This window comes from Jaculus jaculus, chromosome 7 (genome assembly GCF_020740685.1).
Source record: "Jaculus jaculus isolate mJacJac1 chromosome 7, mJacJac1.mat.Y.cur, whole genome shotgun sequence".
In the NCBI taxonomy this organism is placed as follows: Eukaryota; Metazoa; Chordata; class Mammalia; order Rodentia; family Dipodidae; genus Jaculus; species Jaculus jaculus.
In genome coordinates, this window is record NC_059108.1 from 30,461,341 (window position 1) to 30,484,291 (window position 22,951).

General features: G+C 38.8%; 1 protein-coding gene and 1 non-coding gene across 2 annotated transcripts; one reads left to right on the forward strand and one right to left on the reverse strand.

Annotated features, from left to right (window-relative positions):
- Nucleotides 1-3,742: 3,742 nt before the first annotated feature.
- On the reverse strand, nucleotides 3,743-3,849 carry LOC123462447. Its single transcript, XR_006638269.1, has one exon. It is a non-coding gene; the product is annotated as a U6 spliceosomal RNA (small nuclear RNA).
- An 851-nt stretch (nucleotides 3,850-4,700) lies between these two features.
- Nucleotides 4,701-22,717, forward strand: LOC123462065 (amine sulfotransferase-like). The gene is made up of 6 exons (XM_045153887.1): nucleotides 4,701-4,842; nucleotides 8,353-8,561; nucleotides 10,367-10,493; nucleotides 11,631-11,725; nucleotides 20,899-21,085; nucleotides 22,596-22,717. Exons 1-6 carry the CDS (start codon nucleotides 4,701-4,703, stop codon nucleotides 22,715-22,717), a joined length of 882 nt encoding a protein of 293 aa, XP_045009822.1.
- The last annotated feature ends 234 nt before the right edge of the window (nucleotides 22,718-22,951 follow it).

The window sequence follows — 22,951 nt, forward strand, 5'->3', positions numbered from 1 at the left end:
TCTCTTTCCCAAGTAAATAAATAAAACTACTTTTTAAAAAGTGGCACAGATTTCTGATGTACATTTGGGTGACAAAAGACTGGCGTGAATGTGTGTACACACACACACACACACACACACACACACACACACACACACATACACACACACACACACGTATACATACACCCATGCAAATAAATAAATAAACAAATAATTTTAAAAAGTATCTTGTAGGCAACAGATAAATGGGTACAACCTTCTAATTGTGCTTTTTGGTTAGATAATTGAGACCAAAAGATGAAGAATTTTTGTTGAAAAGAGTGTATTAATTCCTGTCAGCTTCTTTTTTTTGTAATAGTGGTAATTTCCTTTCTTGATTGTTTTTGGTTTGAAGTCAACTTTATCTGATATTAATATAGCTACACCTGCTTGTTTCTTATTCCCATTTGCTTGGAATATTGTTTTCCACCCTTTCACCCTGAGGAGGTTTCTGTCTTTAGTGGTAAGGTGGGTTTCTTGAAGGCAGCAGATTGAGGGGTCTAATATTTTGATCCACCCTGTTAGCCTGTGTCTCTTGATGGGTGAATTAAGGCCATTAATGTTTAGGGTGATGACTGTGAGATTTGATTTGATCCCTGTCATGTTGTGGTGGTAGAGGTGTGTTGGCATTTGCATGGAATTTAATTTTTTTTTCTTCTATCTACTCTGGGTTTGGTTGCTGTGATCTTCTTCTTGTAGGCATTTGTGTTTAGTTATTTGTTTCTTCTCTGTGGAGAATTTCCTGGAGTACTTTCTGTAGGTTTGGTTTTGTGTTCATATAATTGTAAAGCTGAGTTTTGTCATGGAAAGTTTTCCTTTCACCATCTATTATAAGGGAAACTTTTGCCGGGTAGAGTAGTTTGGGTTGAAAGCCATAGTTTCTTAGAGTTTGGAGAGTATCATTCCAGGCCCTTCTAGCTTTCAGGGTTTCCATTGAGAAGTCTGAAGTAATTCTGATGGGGTTTCCTTTGAAAGTGTTGTGCTGTTTTTCCGGGGGGCGTGGGGCGCTCTGATCAGTTAGGGGTCGAGGGGCATGCTGTTGGTGCGGGGGGGTGCGCATGCAGGGGGGGGTGTGCGGGACGCGGCAGGGTGCAGGGCACCTGGGGGGCGCGTGGGGGGAGTGCGGGGCGTGCGGGGGGTCACGGGGTGCGCAGGGGGCGCGGAGGAGCTTGCGGGAGGCGTGGGGGGCTAGGGGCACAGGGCACGTGGGGGGTGCGTGGGGTGCGTGGGGGGGCGCAGGGTGCACGTGGGGGGAAGGGGCGCAGGGCACACTGGGGTGCGGGATGCCAAGGGACGCCGCAGGGTGGGGGGGCTTGCGGGGGAGGTGAGGGGGTCGCGCGTGGGGCGCAGGAGGTGGAGGGGGGCGGGGTACGCTGAGGCACTCCAGGGCTCAGGACGCGTGGGGGTGGGGCACAGGGGGCACGGGGCACGCCTGGGCACGCAGGGGCGCGCTCAGGACTACGTGGGCGCCCAGGCCGCGTGCGGGGACGAGGTGAATGCGGGGTGGGGGGCTGGGTGCAGGGGGGGGCAGGGAGCGCTTCAGGGCGCACGGGGCTCAGGGCGCGGATGCTCTGGGGCGTGGGCGCAGAGCGCGTGGGGAGGGTGGATGGCTAGGAGCGTGGTTGCTTGGGTGGGGGGGGCGCAGGACGCTGCGGGAAGCCGCGGAGTGCTCTGGACTAGCGGGGGGAGGGGGAGGGTGTCGCGTGGGGGATGGGGCCAAGGGGGTCGCAGGTCTTGCAGGGGGTGTGGAGCACGCTGAGGTAAGATGGAGCGTGGGACGCTGGGGGACGCTGCAGGACACCGCGGGGCACTCTGGACGCGTGGCGGGGGTGGGGCGCATGGGGGGCGAGGGGCTCGAGGAGTGCGGGGGTGAGGCGCGGGGGTCTCGCGGCACGCGGGGGGGCGGGGGGCACACCTGGGCGCCCAGGGCGCGGGACGCTCAGGGGCGCTTGGAGCACGCCTGCCGCATGTGGGTAGGGAGTGGGGGGGGGGGGAGGCGGGGGCGGGGGCGGGGCGCCCAGGGGGGAGCTCCAGGCGCGTGGGGGTGGGGCGCGGGGGTCTCAGGGCGCTCGGGGGCGCAGGGGTGCGGGGCACTCCTGGGCGCCAGGGGCGTGGGGTACTTGGGGCGCGACTGCTGAGTGTGGATAGGGAGCGTGGGGTGCGCGGGTGTTGGGGCGGGGGGGGGTGTCTCGAGGCGCGCGGGGGGCGGGCGCGGGGGTCTGGGGCGTGTGGGGGGCGCGGGGCAGGCCTGGTCGCCCGGGTGCGGGAAGCTTCGGTTAGCTGGGGCTGTGCCTCTGCCTGTGGATAGGGATCGTGGGGGGGGGGCAGGGGGTGCGCGGGCGTGGGGCACAGGTGTTGTGGGGCGCGCGGGCCGCAGGGGCTCGTGGGGCTTGGTGCGCACGGGTCGCCGGGCGCTGAGGCGCCGGGCCACGCCCAATGCGGAGATTCGCGGCAGGCGGGGTGGCGGGGCATGGGTCGTGGGGGTGTGTGCTTCCCTCTTTTACCCCGATCTGTGCCCTCCATCTTCAAAAAGTTCCTAATTTCCCTTGAATACTTATCTTTTTTTCCCCTTGTTTGTAGTGCAGCTAGGCGGTCGCCATCTTGACCGGAAGTAGTTGGTAATTTCCTAATCCTCCTGTGCTTATATAATGTTCTAGTGTGGTTTATTCTTTCCTGTGTCCTCAATATTTTTTTTTCTGAATTTCTTTTTATTAGGAAGAGAACCTAAATTTCCACATTCTTTTATTTTCTCAGATTTTATTAACAAAATCCATGATTATAAAAAATATCCCATGGTAATACCCTCCCTCCCCCCCACCTCCACTTTTCCTTTGAAATTCCATTCTCCATCATGTCCCCTCCCCATCTCAATCATTCTATTTACATATATACAATACCAACCTATTAAGTACCCTCCTCCCTTTTCTTTCTCTTCCCTTTACATCTCCTTTTTAACTTACTGGCCTCTGCTACTGATTTTTTTCCTTCTCACGCAGAAGCCCAATCATCTGTAGCTAGGATCCACATATGAGGGAGAACATATGGCACTTGACTTTCTGGGCCTGGGTTACCTTACTTAGTATAATCCTTTCCATGTCCATCCATTTTTCTGCAAATTTCATAACTTCATTTTTCTTTACCGCTGCGTAGAACTCCATTGTATAAATGTGCCACATCTTCATTATCCACTCATCAGGTGAGGGACATCTAGGCTGGTTCCATTTCCCAACCTCCACACTGATTTCCACAATGGCTGGACCAGATTGCATTCCCACCAGCAGTGTAGAAGGGTTCCTCTTTTTCCACATCCCAGCCAACATTTATGATCATTTGTTTTCATGATGATAGCCAATGTGACAGGAGTGAGATGGAATCTCAATGTAGTTTTAATCTGCATTTTCCTGATGACTAGTGATGTAGAACATTTTTTTAGATGCTGTATGCCATTCATATTTCTTCCTTTGAGAACTCTCTATTTAGCTCCATAGCCCATCTTTTGATTGGCTTGTTTGATTCCTTATTATTTAACTTTTTGAGTTCTTTGTATATCCTAGATATTAATCCTCTATCAGATATACAGCTAGCGAAGATTTTTTTCCCATTCTGTAGGTTGCCTTTTTGCTTTATTCACAGTGTCCTTTGTAGTGCCATATATATACACACACATATATATATATACATATACATATATATACACACACACACACACACACACACACATATATATGTGGAACGCTTCACGAATTTGCATGTCATCCTTGTGCAGGGGTCATGCTAATCTTCTCTGTATTGTTCCGATTTTAGTATATGTGCTGCTGAAGTGTGCACCCTCAGTGATTTTTTTTTTTTTTTTTTTTACTTTTCCTTTAGCGTGTAGGATTCCTTCAAGTCATTTCTGTAGGGATGGTTTAGTGGTCATGAATTACTTGAATTTGTGTTTATCGTGGAAGGTTTTATCTTTCTCTTTCATCTATAAACATAACTTTGTGATGAATAGTTTGGGTTAGAAGTTATTGCCTTTCAGAAGCTAAACTACATAGTTCCATACCCTCTGGTCCTTTAGCTTCATCTGTTGAGAAATATGTGGTTATTCTGATGAATTTTCCCCTGTATTTGAGTTGATGTTACCTTTTTTTCAGTTTTTCACATTCTTCATTTCCTCTGTTTACTTTGGGGTATAATTGCAATATGATGTGGGCAGATTCTTTCTGAACTTTTCTCTTTGGAATTCTAAATGTCTCCTGTGTTTGGATGGCCCTGTCTTTGCCTAGATATGGGAAATGTTTTGACATAGTTTTATTGAATATAGTTTTTTGTCTTATCTATAATTTTATCTTCTTTTATGCCTTTTAGTCATTGATTTAGTTTTTGATGGAGGCTCATAGATTTGTTTGTTTTGTTCATCCTTTTTTATTATCTTATATTTGCTGTTGTCTGAATGTCCTATTTTATCTACCTTAATATCAATCCATGATGTTCTATTTTGATCCATTTTATTCATGAGACTTCTTACTGTTTTCTTCGTTTACTTATTGAGCTTCCCCCACCCTCAGGTAAAAATTGGTGTATATGAGTTATTTAAATGGTCCTTGGCATATATTGAACACTTAAAAATTATTCAAAATTGTATATTGCTAAGAATTTGAGAATTTAATGTTTTTACTTCTAGATAACTAAATATGGACAATACAAGCACATATTTATTTAACTTTAAAGGCTACAATTTTGAGAGATCACTTGTTAAAATGGAGATAATAGAAAATGTGGACAACTTCGAAATTAGAAATGATGATGTCTTCATAATCACATATCCAAAGTCTGGTAAGTGTCATGACCTTGGACTTTGCTTGGGTTTCATAAATGTGTGTATACACATGCTTCTTTCCATACTCTAAAGGGATCACAGCCTCCTTTAATTAACATAACCATGTAAGATCAGACAAAAGTGAAATGAAACTAAAGTCTGTGACATCAGACAACTGCCTTGTCATTTCTTATGGCAAAAAGGAGGAAATCAAAAACAAAGCCAAGAGAAGCTGCATGCTACATGAAGACAAGTTGCCGTAGCCTGCTGGACAGACCTAAGATAGTCGAAAGCCTTTCCTCTAATATTTAAATGCTTTATGAAAGTCTCCTTCCCCATAAAGATTAACTTTCTGGTTTGTACCATTATCTTGAGACAGATACCAGGAGAAATAGATACTATTTAAAATTCTAAACAAACATCCCATCACACCTCAAAAGGGTCCCAGCTGAAACTAAGAGTAATTGGAGAAATGAGCAAGAATGCTGCTTTCTTGGTGAACCTGGTACCAGCACAAGGGTGAAGGAGATATACATAGAGGACTCAACTGCTATCAAACCAGATATTCAGAGACACAGAGGCTCCCAAGACCTCATCACTGAAGCAGACCTAAAATGAACCCAACATGGCTCAGGGAAATGTGCGAAAGGGGAGACAGAAAGAATGTCTATGCCACATGTTGGGTCATGATACACAGAGACATTGACTCCTACCCATAACTGATGGCTAACCCCACAATGCATGACCCATATTCCCCAACAAAGAGGGTCCCTGAGGAGGGGGGAGGACAGGGAAGAGACTAATGATGGTTCCAACTTGACTGTATACCCTGAGTACAAAACTAGTACAAAATATGCAAGCTAAATAAAAATAAAAATAAATTCTAAACAAAAAAAAAAAACAAAAGAGGAAAGAAATAGTTCTTGACTGGTAGGGTCCACTGTGAAGCCCAAGAAGATGAGGAAACAGTGACACACTATCCTGTGAAGCTGTGGAGGTACTGAAAATGCCTTTGTAATTGTGATTTCAGCTTCAGCAGAGGCTGAAATTCAGAGAATTGGTTTGAGTTTTCTAGTGGTTGATACAGACTAACATAGTTATTGAAATTTAAGATTTCACATGCCTCTTTTTTTTTTTTTTTTTTTTTGCTTACTTTTGGTATAGCTGTGCAAGAATACCAAAAGTTTATGAGCCTTACATGATTTGGCCATACAATTAAAGAAAAACATTTTCCAAATCTACTGCTTTGTCTATATTGAATACTGTTTTCTTACCATCAACTTGAAGGGATCTATGCCTTACTAAGTATGCCTTACTCCTTCATTATCACATCTAATTAGTTTCTGTATCTAGCATAGTAACATGACATTATTTTGCAGATGCTCCCAGGTAGTCAGAGACTACCTGTTCAGAGACATACAGGAATTGTTGTCACTTGGGGCACAGCAGACAACATGACCTAAGGTTTGCATGGTTTCCTTTTAGTGAATTGTCTTCTGCTATACTTGTGTAGCATAAAGCTTTGAAAGTTCTTCATGACTCATTTCAGTGAAACAGAAAAGTTTGCCAGAAATGAATTATATTTGCCTACTCTATGAGTACAAATTAACCTAGATAATTATTCTCATATTTGAGGGAAATACTCATTTTATGAAGATTAGGTGTCAGTTCCAGATTCTACATTATATAAGTTCATAGACGTTCAATAACTAGGTATTATAGCTTGGCTGTGGTCTAGGATGTGAAGCCATCATGATAGGGCAATGAAGCAACAGAATAAAGCAAACATCTTTATGGAACCCTCCACCTAGAATGACCACTAAGTAACTTAGCCTCTAGGCAATTGCCAGATGTTCCTGAGAGTCTTGCCCAAGAATGAAGTGGGTGATGAGTGCTTATGATGTATGGAACAGAAACCTGAAACAGGGCTGGAGGGATTACTTAGTGATTAAGGTGTTTGCCTGCAAAGCCAAAGGACCTTGGTTCAATTCCACACAGGATCCATGTTAGCCAGATGCACAAGAGAATGCATGCATCTGGACTTCCTCTGCAGTGGCTGGAGGCCCTGGTGTGCCGCTTATCTCTCTCTCTTTCTCTCTTTCTCTGTCAAATAAATAAAAACTTAAAAAAGAAACCTGAAACATTTTTTACAAGTTCTGGAGTCTGTGGCATCAGGCATGACCAATTATTTCAAACTTGAAGGCTATATTTTATACAATATACAATCGCTCTTCATAGGAAAAAGTGTGAGCCAATTAAACTACATTCCTATGTATGAATTATTTGGAGTAATTAGTAATAAATAAGATCAGATTTCAATATCATTGTCTGACCATATCTAATATCTAATTCATTTTAACAGAAATTGATTGAAAATTAACATGAATTTCCTGTCATTTCATAACTAGTACCCAAATTTAAGGGTCAAGGCGCTAAGAATCAGTAAGAACACTGAACTCTTTGGACTCTTCTTTCTTAATAATGTGTTATAATCTATCTCTGAGGATAGTCCAGGAAGAAATGTTTGAACTTAAGAAGCAAGAGAAGGGGGAAAAACACTGAACACACCTCAATTTTGCTAATTTTTCAGTGATTCTAAAAGATGAGCTTCGAACATATTATCAGATGTGAGATGGAGTTCTCCACTAATAGCAGAAAAAACACATTCAATGACCCATGGTTTATTTTATTTTTTAAATATTTGTTTATTTTTATTTTATTTATTTGAGAAAATAGACAGAGAGAGAAAGAGGCAGAGAGCGAGAGAGAGAGAGAGAGAGAGAAAGAGAGAGAGAGAGAGAATGGGCATGCCAGGGCCTCCAGTGTATCTGGCTAACTTGGGTCCTAGAGAATCGAGACTTGAACCAAGGTCCTTAGGCTTCACAGGCAAGCGCTTAAGTGCTAAGCCATCTCTCCAGCCCCCAAGGTTTATTTTATGAAGATGAAAAATAAAATAAGCTAGAGGTTCCAAACAGAAAAAAGTGATGGTTATTTATTATCTGTGAAACTTTTTTTGCTTTTATTTTCAAGATAGTGTCTTTAGTCTAAACTGACTTGGAATTCACTCAGTAGCCCAAGATGACCTCAAACTCACAGCAATCCTGTTACCTCATCCTCCTGAGTACTGGGATTGAAGGTGTATACCATGAGACCTGGCTTTGTGCAACTTTATGAATGTGTGGTAATATCATACTGTATTCATTGCTATATAGTATGATATAATCATTAAAAAGATAATATTGGAAAACAGTATACACAATGATGCTGCAGGAATAGTCTGAATCATCACTACCAAGAAATCAGAACAAGCACCGACTTTCTCAAGGGAGAAAAGCACTGAGACATTGATTTTATTTTTTGCCAACTTTAATGTTCAATATAGACAAAAATAAATGAGATGTTGGGCATATTCAAAAATACTTGGAGTGTTTAAAGGAACATAAACATTACATTGTTTTTGGATGTCATTGCTGCTGTTAACTGTTTAAACCTTCTTCAACCTTAAAGACAAGATTTACTTTTTACAGGAACCATCTGGACTCAGCAGATACTCAGCTTGATTTATTTTGAGGGACACCGGAACAGAACAGAAAACATAAAAACAGTTGATAGAGCACCATTCTTTGAATATAATGTACATGATTTGGACTTCATCAAAATGCCATCACCTCGCATCTTTGCTTCCCACCTCCCATATTACTTGGTTCCAAAGGGTCTCAAGAACAAAAAAGCTAAAGTATGTTATAATACTCAGTCACCTTTTGTCCAGACAAAATACCTTTTTTGAATATTTGATAATTGGTTATGTCAATGTTTTACTATTACAATGCATGCTGCTATGAACATTCCTGAGTGTGTCTGTCCCCTGGGTACAATCCACATTCAAGAATGGAATTTCAAAGCTCTACATACCATAAAATTCAACTTAATGGGGAGGTATTGTACTTCTAAAGGAAGCAGATATATCACTTCATCCTGAAATCTCTAATGGATGAGTACTTATTTTTCCCATAATAATTTGACATATGAGACTATCATATGTTTGTCAATATGACAGTTATAAAGTAATGTCTCAAACTGATCTTAATATTTATGTCTAGATCAGTCATGAGATTAAGTATGTTTGATATTTATTGGCCATGACTGTATATTTTGATCTATGACAGTGCTCTGACACTGACTCAATGTTTTATTATATTTTTCTTATTGATTTTCTGTCAGTTCTGCATATTAATATAAAATTATACTTCCATGTGTTGCTTTTATATTTTGTGATTTTTTGCAATATGGTATATAGCAAAAATATACTGTATAACATGTAGCTATATGGTTTAACTTGATCAACAATATTCTTTATTATAATATAATAAAACTAAGTATATTCTTTTAAAAATTCTTATTTAAGAAACCCATTTTCAAGATAAGGAATATATCCTTTGTTTTGGTTTTTCTCTATTTTGTTTTTCTTTTTATTTTGAGGCAGACTCCCGCTATGTAACCCATGATGAGCTTGAGCTCTCCATCTTTTCTCAAACTTCAGCCTCTAAAGTACTGGGATCTCAGTCATAGGCCACCATACTCAGGTCATTATTTTTTTAATGTTTTATTTTATTTATTTATTTGACAGAGAGGGAGAGAGCACATGCCACAGCCTCCAGCTTCTGGAAATGAACTCCAGATGCATGTGTCACCTTGTGCATCTGGCTTATGTGGGCCCTGGGGAATTGAACCTGGGTCCTTTGGCTTTGAAGGCAAACACTTTACCTGCTAAGCCATCCCTCCAGGCCCCAAGTCATTTTAAAAATATTTTTAAATGCCAATTGTTAGAAATATTTATACCCTTAACCCATTTATAAAGGATTGTCTTGAGCTGTATAAAAGAATAGATTTTTCTTTTTTTTTTTTTTTGTACTTTTTTACAAACCCTTGTGTGGAGGGCTGACTTTTAATAGATCGCAGCAAGGGAGCTGCTCTGCTACCTTCGAAACCCTGACCCAGAAGCAATGGTTCAGCGCCAGGTTCCACAAGAACGTGCATTACGTGACGGGCAAAAGGGGGCCCCCGGGACCGAGGGCTCTCCACACCGGACCTGGTCCCAACGCGCGGCGGGCGTGAACACCTGCTAGCGGGCATGGACGAGGACCCGGCTCTCCGAGGCCAACCGTAAAAGAATATTTTTAATTCATTTTTAAATTATATACGTGAAACTACGTGTACCAACATGACAAGTCTTTCTTTATTCACTTACCTCCTTTGCAGACTCACTGATGCAGACTCAAGGCAAATTAATTTGTAATACTTATCAATTTTATAGATAACAGTTTTAGAAAACTTTTACATTTTTGCACGCATGTGCAATGTCATGAAAATAAATATATTTACTGAAAAATTCTTTGCAATAACAAAAAATTGGCATTCCATGACTAGTAGACTAGAAGAAAATAGTTATGATTCATTACGGTAATACAACATAATGGATGTAGTTTCAAAGTTCTAAGAATTTAAATTATTGTTAAAATCTTTTTATAATTTTGTCTACAGATTCTTTATATCTACAGAAATCCTAAAGACATTTTGACCTCGTTCTTTCATTTTTCAAATTTGATGGTTCTATTTGAAGCTAGTGACTCTATAGAAAATTTTATGGAAAAGTTTCTAGAAGGAAAAGGTAACTGAATTCACTTACCCAAATTCATAATTAAAGCTGTCATGGGTATGGAGAGATAGCTTAGTAGTTAAGGTACTTGAATGCAAAGCCTAACGACTTGGGTTCAATTCCCCAGTGCCCACAGAAAGCTGGATGCATCTGGCATTGGTTTGCAGTGGTTGAAGGCTCTGTTGTGCCTATTCTCACACTCTTTGTGTGCTTCTCTCTATCTCTTTCTGCTTACAAGTAGATAAATAAATAAGTAAGTAAAAGTATTTTTTTTAATAAAAAGCATGTGCATTAATCAAATTCTCCTACTTATGAAGCATAATGTAGATCAGTAGAGTAGGAGGGTCAGGCTTATAACTGTTGATTGTTTAGGAAGTATTTTGTCAAGATAATAAGAGGTTTAAATATCAGTTCCTTCTAGCCGTGATGAGGGTAGGTTCATACAGCTAATGTTCAGGGTGGGTGGATGCTACACATGGGCCTGTGTGAGGCTGTCCTAATAGTACAGCTGTGCAAGAGTTCATTGCACTGCAGAAGAGAACGGATTGATGCAGTTGACGCAACTGCACACTACAGAGTGTGGAGCCAAGAGCCCAGTCACTTGTAAGGTTACATTCCTGTTTTGTGTCATTGTTGGCAGCAAATACTGCTGCCCAGAAGTCTTAGAGAACAACAGAAATTAAGACCCGTGTTTTCAGTGGAGACATAAGAAAATGAAGCTATGTGCCTTAGAGGCAGCCTCAGACTTAGATTCTTGGACTTCTGATATTTATACTGCTGCTTTCATGCATGCATAGAGTAGCTTGACACAGGCAGAATTCTGTGAACCTCATGTAATTGCTCCCCAACATATGCATCTTAAATATATAGATTTTCTGTTGTGGGAGATTTGTTTTTATTTCGGGAGATTCTAAACCAGAAAAGAAAGAATATAGTCTGTGTTCAAAAAGCACAATATCTTGCTGAGCATGGTGGAACACACCTTTAATCCCAGCACTCAGGAGACAAAGGTAGGAAGATCGCCATGAGTTCTAAACCAGGCTGGGACTACAGAGTGAGTTGCAGGGCAGCCTGGCCTAGAGTGAGATTCTAACCCCCAGGAAAAAAGCATAACATCTTGATTTTGTGTCTTATTAACATTTTCCTCAGTGTTAGGAAGCCTTTGGTTTGATCACATAAGAGGCTGGTATGAGCACAGACATGATTTCAATATTCTGTTCATGAGCTATGAAGACATGAAGAAGGTAAGACGAGGAAACTATTTTTTTAAGTATTTCCCTTTGATATTTCTTCTAGTTTAAACCACATACACCTAGTTGTCTTCATGTTTAATATCTCCTTTATCTACTGCTCATTCTCATTGCTGTCTTCTCCCTGTATACAGTTTTCTTTCATATGCCTCCTTGTGGAACCACCTGTATTAGTCAACTTCAGATATCTGCAGTAGGAATAGCTTTCTAAATTAAAAAAATTACCACACATTAATCATGCATCTCAAAAGAATTTGGTCTGATATTTCCACACATAAATAGAATATGCATTGATCTTATTCAAACACTTTACCACTCCCTTTTCCCCAGAACCCTTTCCCAATCCTTAATAATCACAATTCCACTTTCATGTTGACTCATTTTATAGTTTCCACACATGATAAAACTTACATTATCTCTAAATCTGGCTTATTCCTCTTAACTTGATATCGTCTTGCTCATCCATTTTGATGCAAATAGTTGGATTTCATTTTATATGCCTATTCCAGTGTGTGTGTTGATTATATGCTTTGGTTGTTGTTAATAATGCAACAATAAGCATTAGTAAACAGCAAGAAATTTGCATGTTGACTTTATTTTAGTTGGATTTATAGCCAGTGATAGAATAGCAACCCTGTTTTCAGTTATTTGAGGAAGAGCCAGATCATTTTCCATGGTGAGTACAATTAATGAAGGGCATGAATAAGCAGTAAGACACTGCTACTACTAATATTTGGGAAACTATAGCTACAGATGAGGATCAACCTTGTTATACAAGTCCTACCATTAACAAAGAATCCTGAAGTATGTCACTTGTGTGAATATATAGAACACGTTTGTGCTGCTCCCCAATACAAAATTGTGTTGAGGTACTGTGTAAATCAAACAAAACACAGTTGAAACTGACATGTTGATTAGTGCATAATTAATATAGTCATTTGAAAAATCTAGTGAATTATTACTGTGTCATAGTCAAGTCATAAGTGAGAGAAGAATGAACTTTTTCTATAGAGGTCTCATAAGTTAACAAAGACCAAGTATTCAAAACACATGGAGCAATGAAGAATATTTTACATTGAAACCATCATACTTATTTATTTTTACATTGTCATTGTATAGAATGTAACAAGCAATGGTTGTAGAAAAATTTTAGGGAAAGAAGATGGAAGAAAGGGAAATGGAAAAAAAGGAAGAAAGGAAGGGAGGGAGGGAGGAAATACTAGAACCAGTACTGAAGGAGTTTAATCAGTAGTCTAGGCTGAAAGCAATGAACACCCAAGAAAACAAAAAAGCAGTAAATGGAGAGATAGAAAGAAAACAGAGCCTGTGTTGACATGGAAGCTAAGTGGATACAAGAGATATCTGTACTTATCTAAAAATGTTTAAAGCAGCCAAGCAATTTGGTAATAATGAGAATTTACAATTACTTTAATTTAATTAGATGAATTGTAGACAAGTAAATAGATGTCTGATGGTTGCAGATGTAGGTATAGATTTATAGAGATGCTAAATAGAGACATGTAGATATCAAATCTGTATATTTACTTTTATATCAAATATTTGCATTTCAGACAAGTCATGTAAAAATTTGAATTTGTCACTTCCCCCATAATACCACTTCTATAAATTTAATTGTGGTTCAAGTGGCCAAATCAGAAAACAGGTTTCATACCTAAGGTCTACTTCACTGCCACATCTATATTTAGTCACAATTCACTGAGTCATTATAATTTTGTCTGTGTATAACTTATGGAAAACACAAACTTACCTCAATACACACTGTTTTTTCCATCAAGTAGTTTTCCAAGCTTTCATTCTTAGGTCACCCTGCTACCAATTTTACTTTTTTTGGTGGTGGTGGGGGGGTTACACTCTAGCTCAGGCTGAGCTAGAACTCACTTTGTATTCCAATGCTGGCCTCAAGCTCACAGCAATCCTCCTACATCTGCCTCCCAAGTACTGGGAATAAAGACATGTGCCATCACTCTTGGCACCAATTTCACTTTTATCTATGTATTGTCCATCTGTAACCTTTGTTACTATCTCAAGATGGAAATCAAACCCCATCTTATTTTCATATATACTTCTTCTGGGACAATGTGATCACAGAAAGTTATTTGTAAAGCATAGATTTTACTAAGCATTCAGATGAACAGACCTCAGAGTAAACTGTGCAAAATCTCTTAAACATTTCTGTACAGTGGCCATATGCTGTTGCTCTCAGCAACTGACCTTACATCAAACACAACTGACCTTGCATCAAATATCCCACTTCCCTAACAGCCCTCCACATATTTAATTATTTGTGCAGTTTTTGCTGAATTGCTTCTATAACCTTGTAATTTATATTTATTTTATCTTACAATTAGTATCAGGTTTTTAAATTTTTTCTGAAGAACGGTAGAACACAGTCAACTCGTTTTTTTTCATTGTTTATGCTTTTTTTTTTTTGATGTAGGGCTTTACTACAGTATAGGCTGACCTGGAATTCACTATTTAGTCTCAGGTTGGCCTAGAACTCACAGAAATTCTCCTTCCTGTGCCTCCCAAGTGCTGGGATTAAAGGCATGCACCACCGTGCCAGCCAGTTTAAGCTCTTTCTAGAAAAAAAGGCTCCCAATATTCTTCAACAATTACATACCCATGAAAGTTGAGAAAGTGGTTGAGTGTTCCTTGTCTCCTGCTACAAAATATCTTTGAAATTTTGTCTAATGCATTTCATGTTTTCTTCTCCAAATCCAAAGCAGTTTACTTCAGAGAATTTGGCTCATTGGTAGCTGATTTACAAGCAATTTCCCTGGGAACCTAGTGACTATACAGAATTATTTTCTGTTTACCTGCCTCAAACCCTACGTTAAGTTGGAATGGAAACAGTTATAGATACAATGGTTAATACTATGTATGTGGCAAGATATGAATATAGCAAAAATGTTATATTTTCCTTGAATGGATGGAAAACAGTTTATTCTTCTTTAGAATATGTTTCTGAATTATGGGCAGCCAAAGTTAGTAGTACTGAGCAATGTGTCTTTCACAAGTTGTCCTCATTGCTGGGACAAAGAATCTGACCAAAAGCAGCTTGATTGGAGAGAAGGACTTATTTTATTTTGAATGTCACAAGGGGAAGTTTCATGATAGCAAGGGAAAGCATGGCATGAGCAAAGACTGAATATCATTTCTGCCACAGTGAGTGAGCCGAACTAACACTGGCAAGTTAGGAGACAATAAATCTCAACCTGCCCCAAGCAACAAAACACACCACCTTCAGCAAAGCTCCACCCTCTAAATGGCAGTCAGCTGGTGACCAAGCATTTAAAGCATGTGCATCTGACTCAAACCACCACATTACACCCTTGCCCTTCCTCATAAACTAATGACCATGTTGAAATGCATTCAGTCTAACTTTAAAAGAAGTCCCCATAGTTTTCATCAATTCTAACACTATTTAAACATCCCCATAGTCCAGGACTCCTTAAGTGTGAGCTTTTAATACCAAAAAATATATAGTGGTACAGAGTAAATATTCATACTGCAAAAGATGGCATTGGCCATAGCAAGACAATATTGAACCAATGCAAGATCTAAAAAAAGCAAGAAAAACAACAAACCCTGCAGTTCCATGTTAATCTTGGACCTGCAAGGAAGTTTCTGGGGTTCCAATTCTTCCCTCTCACCCCCAGCTGAGCTTCTCAAAGCCAAGGGAAAACTCAATTCCAAACCAGTAGCTCTCCTTGGCCACCATCTCACAGTCCTGGCATCTCTAGAATCCTGCGGTCTCCTCTGAAACCCATGGTTCATCCTCATGGCTCCAGTGGTCTCCATGTAGGGTCTTCAACAACCCTGCAACTGCATTGCAAATCCAATAAGTATTTATTTCCTGAGTTTGTTATAAATTCATAATACCAGGTGGATTACCAAATTTTTTAATTCTAGGGAGAATAAAACTTGCTATAAAGAGCAGGAACACTCCTTCCACATTCTGTATACTGCCCCAGTGCAGAATCTCAAACAATTGCAGCTGAAGTAGGCTGCTTTCTTCTGCCCAAACCTTTTATTAATTTCTGTGTCTCTGTGTCTTTAAAACAAGTCTGCTAATATTAGTTTAGTACTTCTAAACTCAACACTGTTCATGTTCTTAGGACATAACCGGAGAAGCTAGCTTCTCACAAAAAATTTTCTCCAGCCCAGTACTGACAAAGCTGTCTGTGCTTCATAAGCCATGCCTGTAGAGTCCATAGCTTTTTTCTGCATTTAAGTCTTTCAACTCTAACCTGATAGCTCCATCAAATTCTTCTTATAGCACTGCAAGGTGTCTTGTAGCCTAAAATACTACTCCTTCCATATTCCTCTTACAAATCAGTTCCAAAAGGTCAAAATCCACACAGTCAGAGTTAAAGCAGAAATCATTACACTCCTGGTACCAATTTTCTGTTATAGATACCTTCCCATTTCTGGGACAAAGCATCCAACCAAAGTAACTGATAGGAGGAAAGTTTTTGTTTTCTGGCTTTATTTTATGTTAACAGCTTTGAGTGGAAATTTTATGCTATATGGGGAAAGCATGCCATGAGCAGAGGCTGGCCATCACCTCTCCCACAGCAGGTGGAAAATAGCAACAAGAGAGTGGATTAAACTAACACTGGCAAACTGGGGGCTAAAATCCTCAAGACCTACCCCCAGAAACACGTCATCCAGCAAATTTTCACATCCACAGTTGCCATCAGGCAGGAGACCAAACATTCAAAACATGAGTTTATAGGAGGCATCTGATTCAAACCACTACATAGGTGTATAACATTAGAGAGAAATGAGTGAGAGTCCTGTAACCTGTATTACTAGCAGAAATTTTCTCCAGAGGAACTATCCAACTCTCAACTTTTTATGCTATATTACCATCAGTGTTTTCCCCTGTCCTTACTTTCTATTTCAACCTTGTTTTGGTCATCTGAGTGTAATTTTCTATCAAAGTCATTCATCAAGTTCTTCCTTTGAAGCTCTCCTGTGAACCACCACTCTATGTCACATTCCTAGTCTGACTAGTTCTTGTATTTAATCTTAATCCTTTTTGTTGTTGTTGTCCTTGTAGGGTCTCACTCTAGCCCATGCTGACCTGGAATTCACTGTAATGTAGTCTCAGGGTGGCCTTCAACCCATGGCAATTCAATGATCTCTACCTCCCAAGTGCTGGGATTAAAGGCGTGCACCACCACCATCTTAATGGTGATTAAATATATCCATAAGCAAAGATATACTATGTTAACCATTATAAGTGTACGCTACCATGGATATATTATGCAACTATCACTGCTGTCCATTTCCAAAATGCTTTCCTTGCCACCATGACACTCTATCACCATTCAACCGTGACTCTTCACCCACCCTCCTTTCAGTCCCCGAAAACCACCACTCTACTCTCTTTCTTTTCTTTTTCTTCCTTCTTTCTTTCTTTCTTTGTGAATTTCACTGTGCTTACTTCTTAGGAGTGTAATTATACAGTTGTGTTTTCTTGATTGACCGGTTTCACTTATTATAATGTCTTCAGGGTTCATTGTGATGTAGCATGTGTTGGAATTTTGTTGATGCATCTCTTTTAGCCTCAGAAATTTTTTTACTTGTCTTTCTTTCCAGCACACTGTGAGGTTCCATAGTCAAGCCTGACTTGTCCTGAAAATTATATATATATAATTTATATATATATAATTATATATATAATATATATCTATTTATATTTATATATATATTATATATATATATATATATATATATATATATGAACAAAAAAAAGTTCCTTCCTCTCAAGTCTATAATATTCTATTGTACAATGCCTCTGGGCATGATATCCCAACCTGTGGCTCTTACAATATTTCAGTTCCCTCTTCTGCAAAATTCCCTGAGCCTTGATGGGTGTGTTTTACATATAAGTCAGTGATGAGACTCTGGATTTCTGCTTTGGTATGTGTTGGGTATCCTCAGCGTCTCTCTGTCACCCAGGTGCTGATTGTCAGACTCTCCATGGAACAGCACTCTTGCTCATCTCTCCAATTCCTTTGTAGTTTCACCTGGACCTTGGCTGAGATGAGACGGATGCTCTTACTTCTCTGGTATCACTACCTTCTGAAAAAGGGAAATAGATTCTCCGACAGAGAATGAAGTCAGCATAAGTTAAATTGGATAAGCATTTTATTTTATTTTTTATTTTCCCTCGAAAGTATTTGTTTTGCCACATCTAACTTAAAAGTCCACACAGAATGGATTTGTGGTACTGAACACACTGATGCTGTTACTCAAGTCAAGGTTCCCATTCTGGCAACATGATGCTCATGATGGGCCAGAGACCCATTTGCTGTTGACCATCTTCTCTGAGGTTTTCTTACCATCACCACCCCAAGCAACTTACACCTCCATTTCCTCTGCTGACAGCTCTGCGGATCAAAGGGGAGGCACTGCCAGATCCTCCTTGTCTTGAATAAGCATTTTTAATTTAGGGAGAGTTTGATGGATGTAGCCCCTCTTTTAGCCAAAAACTAGTGGGAGCTTTACATTGGAGAGCATAATCTTTGCATCCATAGGATTCTGACCTGGTTCTCAGTTCCAGATATTGTTTCCTTTTCACTGAATGGATCCCTTAGCCAATCAGAAAGCCATTGGCTACTCATCAAGGCTGTGTGCCAAGCCTGCACTGATGTGTACTTGTGCTTATTCTGGTTGCTTCTGAGTAGCTCAGACCCATCCTTGTTCACAAAGTTGTTGGCCACTTTCCCCCAGTAGTTCATCTAGTGCTTTCCAGCACTAGGTGAGCTGTCTTGGGACTGGCTTTCTTCCAGATTCCAGCCAAGTCTGTCCATGTTCTATGTTAGCAGCATATGGTGTCTGTGCCTTTGTAGTATAGCTTTAGATTAAGTATGGTAATACCTCCAGAGATGTTTCTTTTGCTGAGGATATGTTTGGATATCTGAAGTCTGCTTCCATTCCATATGAATGTAAAGATCATTCTTTCTATCTCTGTGATGAATTATGCTGGAATTTTGATTGGTGTTGCATTAAATCTGGATATTGCTTTTGGTAGAATTGCCATTTTCCTATCCAGGAGCCTGAGAGGTCCACTTGTCTCATCAAGTTCTCCTCAATTTCTTTCTTGAGTGTTTTTATGCTTTCACTACACAAGTCTTTCACATTCTTGGTTAGTGTTACTTCAAGGTATTTTATTCTCTGTAGCTATTAAAAATGGGACAGCCTTAATGATTTAATTTTCTGTACATTTATTGTATACATTTAAAAAGGCTACTGATTTTTTTATGTGTTGATTTTTGTATTCTGTCATATTGATGAAGGAATTAACTACCTTTAGAAGTATTGATGTGGAGACTTTTGAGTCGCTATGTATAGGATAATGCCATCTTCAAATAGGGCTAATTTGACTTCTTACTTTCTAATTTGTATCTCTTTATTTCTTTCTCATATCTTATTTCTGGGCTAGGACTTCTAAGTTGAGCAATGGTGAGAGCAGGCACCCCTGTCTTGTTCCCAATCTCAGTTGGAACTTCTCAAGCCTTTCAGTATTAAGTATTATTTGGACTTTAGGTGCCTCATATACTCTTTTATTGTCTTGAGACAGAAACCATTCATACTTATTCTTTCCAGAATTTTGATCATGAAGTGTTATTATATTTCATCAAAGGCCTTCTCTGCATCTATTGAAATGATCATGTGTTTCTTGTGATTAAGTTTATTTATGTAATATATTATGTTGACTGATTTCTGTATGTTTAACCATCCTTGCAACCCTGGGATGAATCCTACTTGATCAAGGTGGATAATGCTTTTGATGTGCTGTTGAATTCAGTTTGCAAGGTTTTGTTCAGGGTCTTTGCATTTATTTTTATTAGGAATATAGGCCTATAGTTTTCCTTTCTGGTTGTAACTCTGTCTGGTGTTGGTATTAGGGTGCGGCTAGCTTCATAAAAGGATAGTTTGCTGAAGACTAACCTTTCCCTTTTAATAGTTATTTGCACTCATGTTAAAAGCCATTTGACACTTCAAGTGAGAGTTCATTTCTGCAGAGTCTATTTATGCTATTGAAACATATTGTTTGCTCTATGCTACAACACTGTTTTGAAAACATGAACTTGAAGTCATTCTTGAAACTAGGAAGTGGGGAACCCTCAAATTTCATTTTCCTTTTCAAGACTACTTGGCTCTTCCTAAAATTCCTAAAATTTCATAAGAAATTTATGGTGGATTTTTCTATTTTTTACATAAGAAAATCATTGGGATTTAAAAAGAATTGCATTAAATCTGTGGATCTTTCCCTATGGCATCTTGAAATAACTGTCTTCCACTTCATGTCTGTGAAATAGAATTCTGCATGCTTTGGGTATTTTTGTTATGTTTTTCAGGCATGCGTGTTGTTTTCAATAGACCAGTCTCTCACTGCCTTGGTTTTTGTTTATTCCTAAGGTTTTAAATTCTGTTGATTCAAGATAGTAAATTAGTGTAATATGTATTTAGAAAGTCAACTGATGTTTGTGTGTTTATTTTTATTTTATACCCCACAGCTTTATAAAGTATCACAGTTATAATAAAGTTTTTGGGCATTTGTTAGAGCTTTTCATAGATTATGTAGTCAATTTAAGAGAGAAAACTTATTTGTCTCTAATTTATGTACATTTCCCCTTTCATTGATTATTGGTTCTACCTATTGTTTTCAGTCATATGTTTAATAAAACTAATAAAATTTGGCTTATTCTAGATCTCAGGCAGATGTTGCCATATCTTTCTGCCTTTTGTGTGATTTTAGTTGTCAGTATTGCCCATGTGCAATTTTTGCAACTAGACACTTTACTTCTGTTGCTAACCTTTTTGTTGGGAATCCATAGCAGGGGATCAGCATGACTTTGAGGCAATTCTTAGCTACACAATGAGTTCCAGGCCAGCCTGGGCTACTGGGTCTCAAGAGAGTGTCATATTTTCTTAAATGCATTTCCTTTTTCAATGGCAATCATAATTTTAGTATTTTCTTCATCCTATTTCTGTGATGAATGACCCTAAGTTTCATATGTTGAATCATTTTTGCCTTCCAGGAGTAAAGCTTAATCATGTTGCACATTTCACTGTAACTTTTGCATCCTTCAAAAGATGACAAATTTCTCCACCCATGACTATTTCAGGACCTGAGAGGCTCAGTGCTTAAAATCTGCCATTTCCTTGAGAAAGATCTGAGTGCAGAAGATGTAGATGCTGTTGTGAAGCAAGCTGCATTTCAGAACATGAAATCTGACTCACGAGCAAATTATGAAGATATTATACAAAATGAAATTGGGACAAGAAATAGTGAAGGAAAGTTTCTGCGCAAAGGTGATGGCCCATGGTGTATAGCAGCAAAGATTTTAAGCATTTTCTGGAGTCCCTTTCCACAGGAAAACAAATCTATGTCTAATATTTATTTCCCTTTAGACCAAGATCTAGTATCAAGCATATTAATTAAAAGTACCTTTGAAGAGTTCTTGGAACACCAAATTTTATTTTGGCACATCACTTGCCAATTTAATTTACTTATTAAATATTACTGTCCTTACTTTTCAGTCTTATCCAGTTTCTTAAAATAATGTCAGTGGTCGAGTGTAAAAAGATCATTGATATGTTAGAATATGGTTATAATTCTTGTTCTATTTTGTTTGGTTTGCTTTGTTTAGTGAGACAGAGCTTGACAATGTTGCCCACACAGGCTTCTTGCTCAATATTTAGCCAAAAACAGTTAAACTCATCATCCTGCTAAACCATCATTAATGCTAGAATTATAGAGGCATCATGCAGAGCCCACACAAGAAGGATTTTTCTTCTTCTTTCCTTCTATTTCTTCTAGGGTATTCTTAAAAGTCAAGAACTTTGTGTTTATAAAGTATGCAGGAATGTTGAAGTATAGTTTCATCATATATGAAATTTCAATATAAAAATTAGATATTCAATCTTATTAGCTTCATCTGCTATTAAATCAATTCCATAAATAGGTAATAAATTGTTATTGTGATCTAATAACATGCGGAAAATTATTGTTAAGGATGAATGTTTTCTTCTTGATACTCCTGAATTTCAATTTTAATATAATCATTTAATGTATAACATTCTAAACCATAAATTGACATCTATTTTGCTCATATTTTACTTTGTTAAAATTATTTTAATATATTATTGAAATTTTCCTAGATTTTGATAATTTAACAAAGTTCTTCTTATCTGGATTTGTCAACAATTTCCATATCTCATTCATCATGGAAATGAAATATTAACCAATTCCCATCCCTACAATAGTTTGCTGTCTGTTCTAAATGTGAATAATAATGTTCCACAATCATCGCTGGAAGCTGAAGATGCAAAATTACTGTTTGCATTTTAAATTGATGAAACAATGGCTTCAAACTTTCTGCCACGTAAAATAATAGCATTCACAGACCTGATACCCTAAGTGACTTTGACTTCACTTATTAAAACTCTTTGGGTCTATTTTCTAATTTAAAAGTTTAAAAATTTATATTGGTGTGGATTGTTTAGTATTATGCTTGATACATAGGAAAACGTACTTTTCATATTCTAACATATACATACCATTTACAAAAGATTGGGGTTTTTTTGAAAGATTGGTTATAATTGGGTGGATATGTCTTTTGTTAGCTATTTACTGTGTCACTGCATCGAAGTTAATTTTCCAGTGTAGTGTTCTGTAGGGCAAGTTGAGATACAAAGCTCTATAGAGAATTCATAGATATCTAGTGTGGCTTGGAGAAGAGAATAAAATGGATTAGAATAGCCTTTACCCTGATAGTTTTTCTTACTCACTTAGGTATTATCTATGTGCTTTTCCCATTAGGTACCATTGGAGATTGGAAAAATCATTTCACTGTGGAGCAGAGTGAAAGATTTGACAGGATATTCCTGAAAAACATGAAAGACATTCCCCTGAAGTTCGTCTGGGATATGAATGAGGATTAGAATTTTAATTTTCATGTGAACTAATCATATAAAAATCTACTAATCTGAGAACATAATTTAATATTGATGGTAACTTGTTCTATTATGTAATCACTAATTGTAACCTAAACATTAACTATAAATCATAATTATAACAAACAAAATAAGTAACCCTTGTTAGATTATTTGCAATGACATGAATCTCAAAACTTAATTGTTTGGGGGTTACTTAGCATTGGTACCCTATACAAAGAA

Bases quoted from the DNA above. Each gene is read 5' to 3' on its own strand.
- LOC123462065 (XM_045153887.1), top strand. From the start codon at position 4,701: ATGGACAATACAAGCACATATTTATTTAACTTTAAAGGCTACAATTTT. The intron at 4,843-8,352 runs GTAAGTGTCATG...TACTTTTTACAG, and splicing joins AATCACATATCCAAAGTCTG to GAACCATCTGGACTCAGCAG. The intron at 21,086-22,595 runs GTGATGGCCCAT...TTTTCCCATTAG, and splicing joins AGGAAAGTTTCTGCGCAAAG to GTACCATTGGAGATTGGAAA.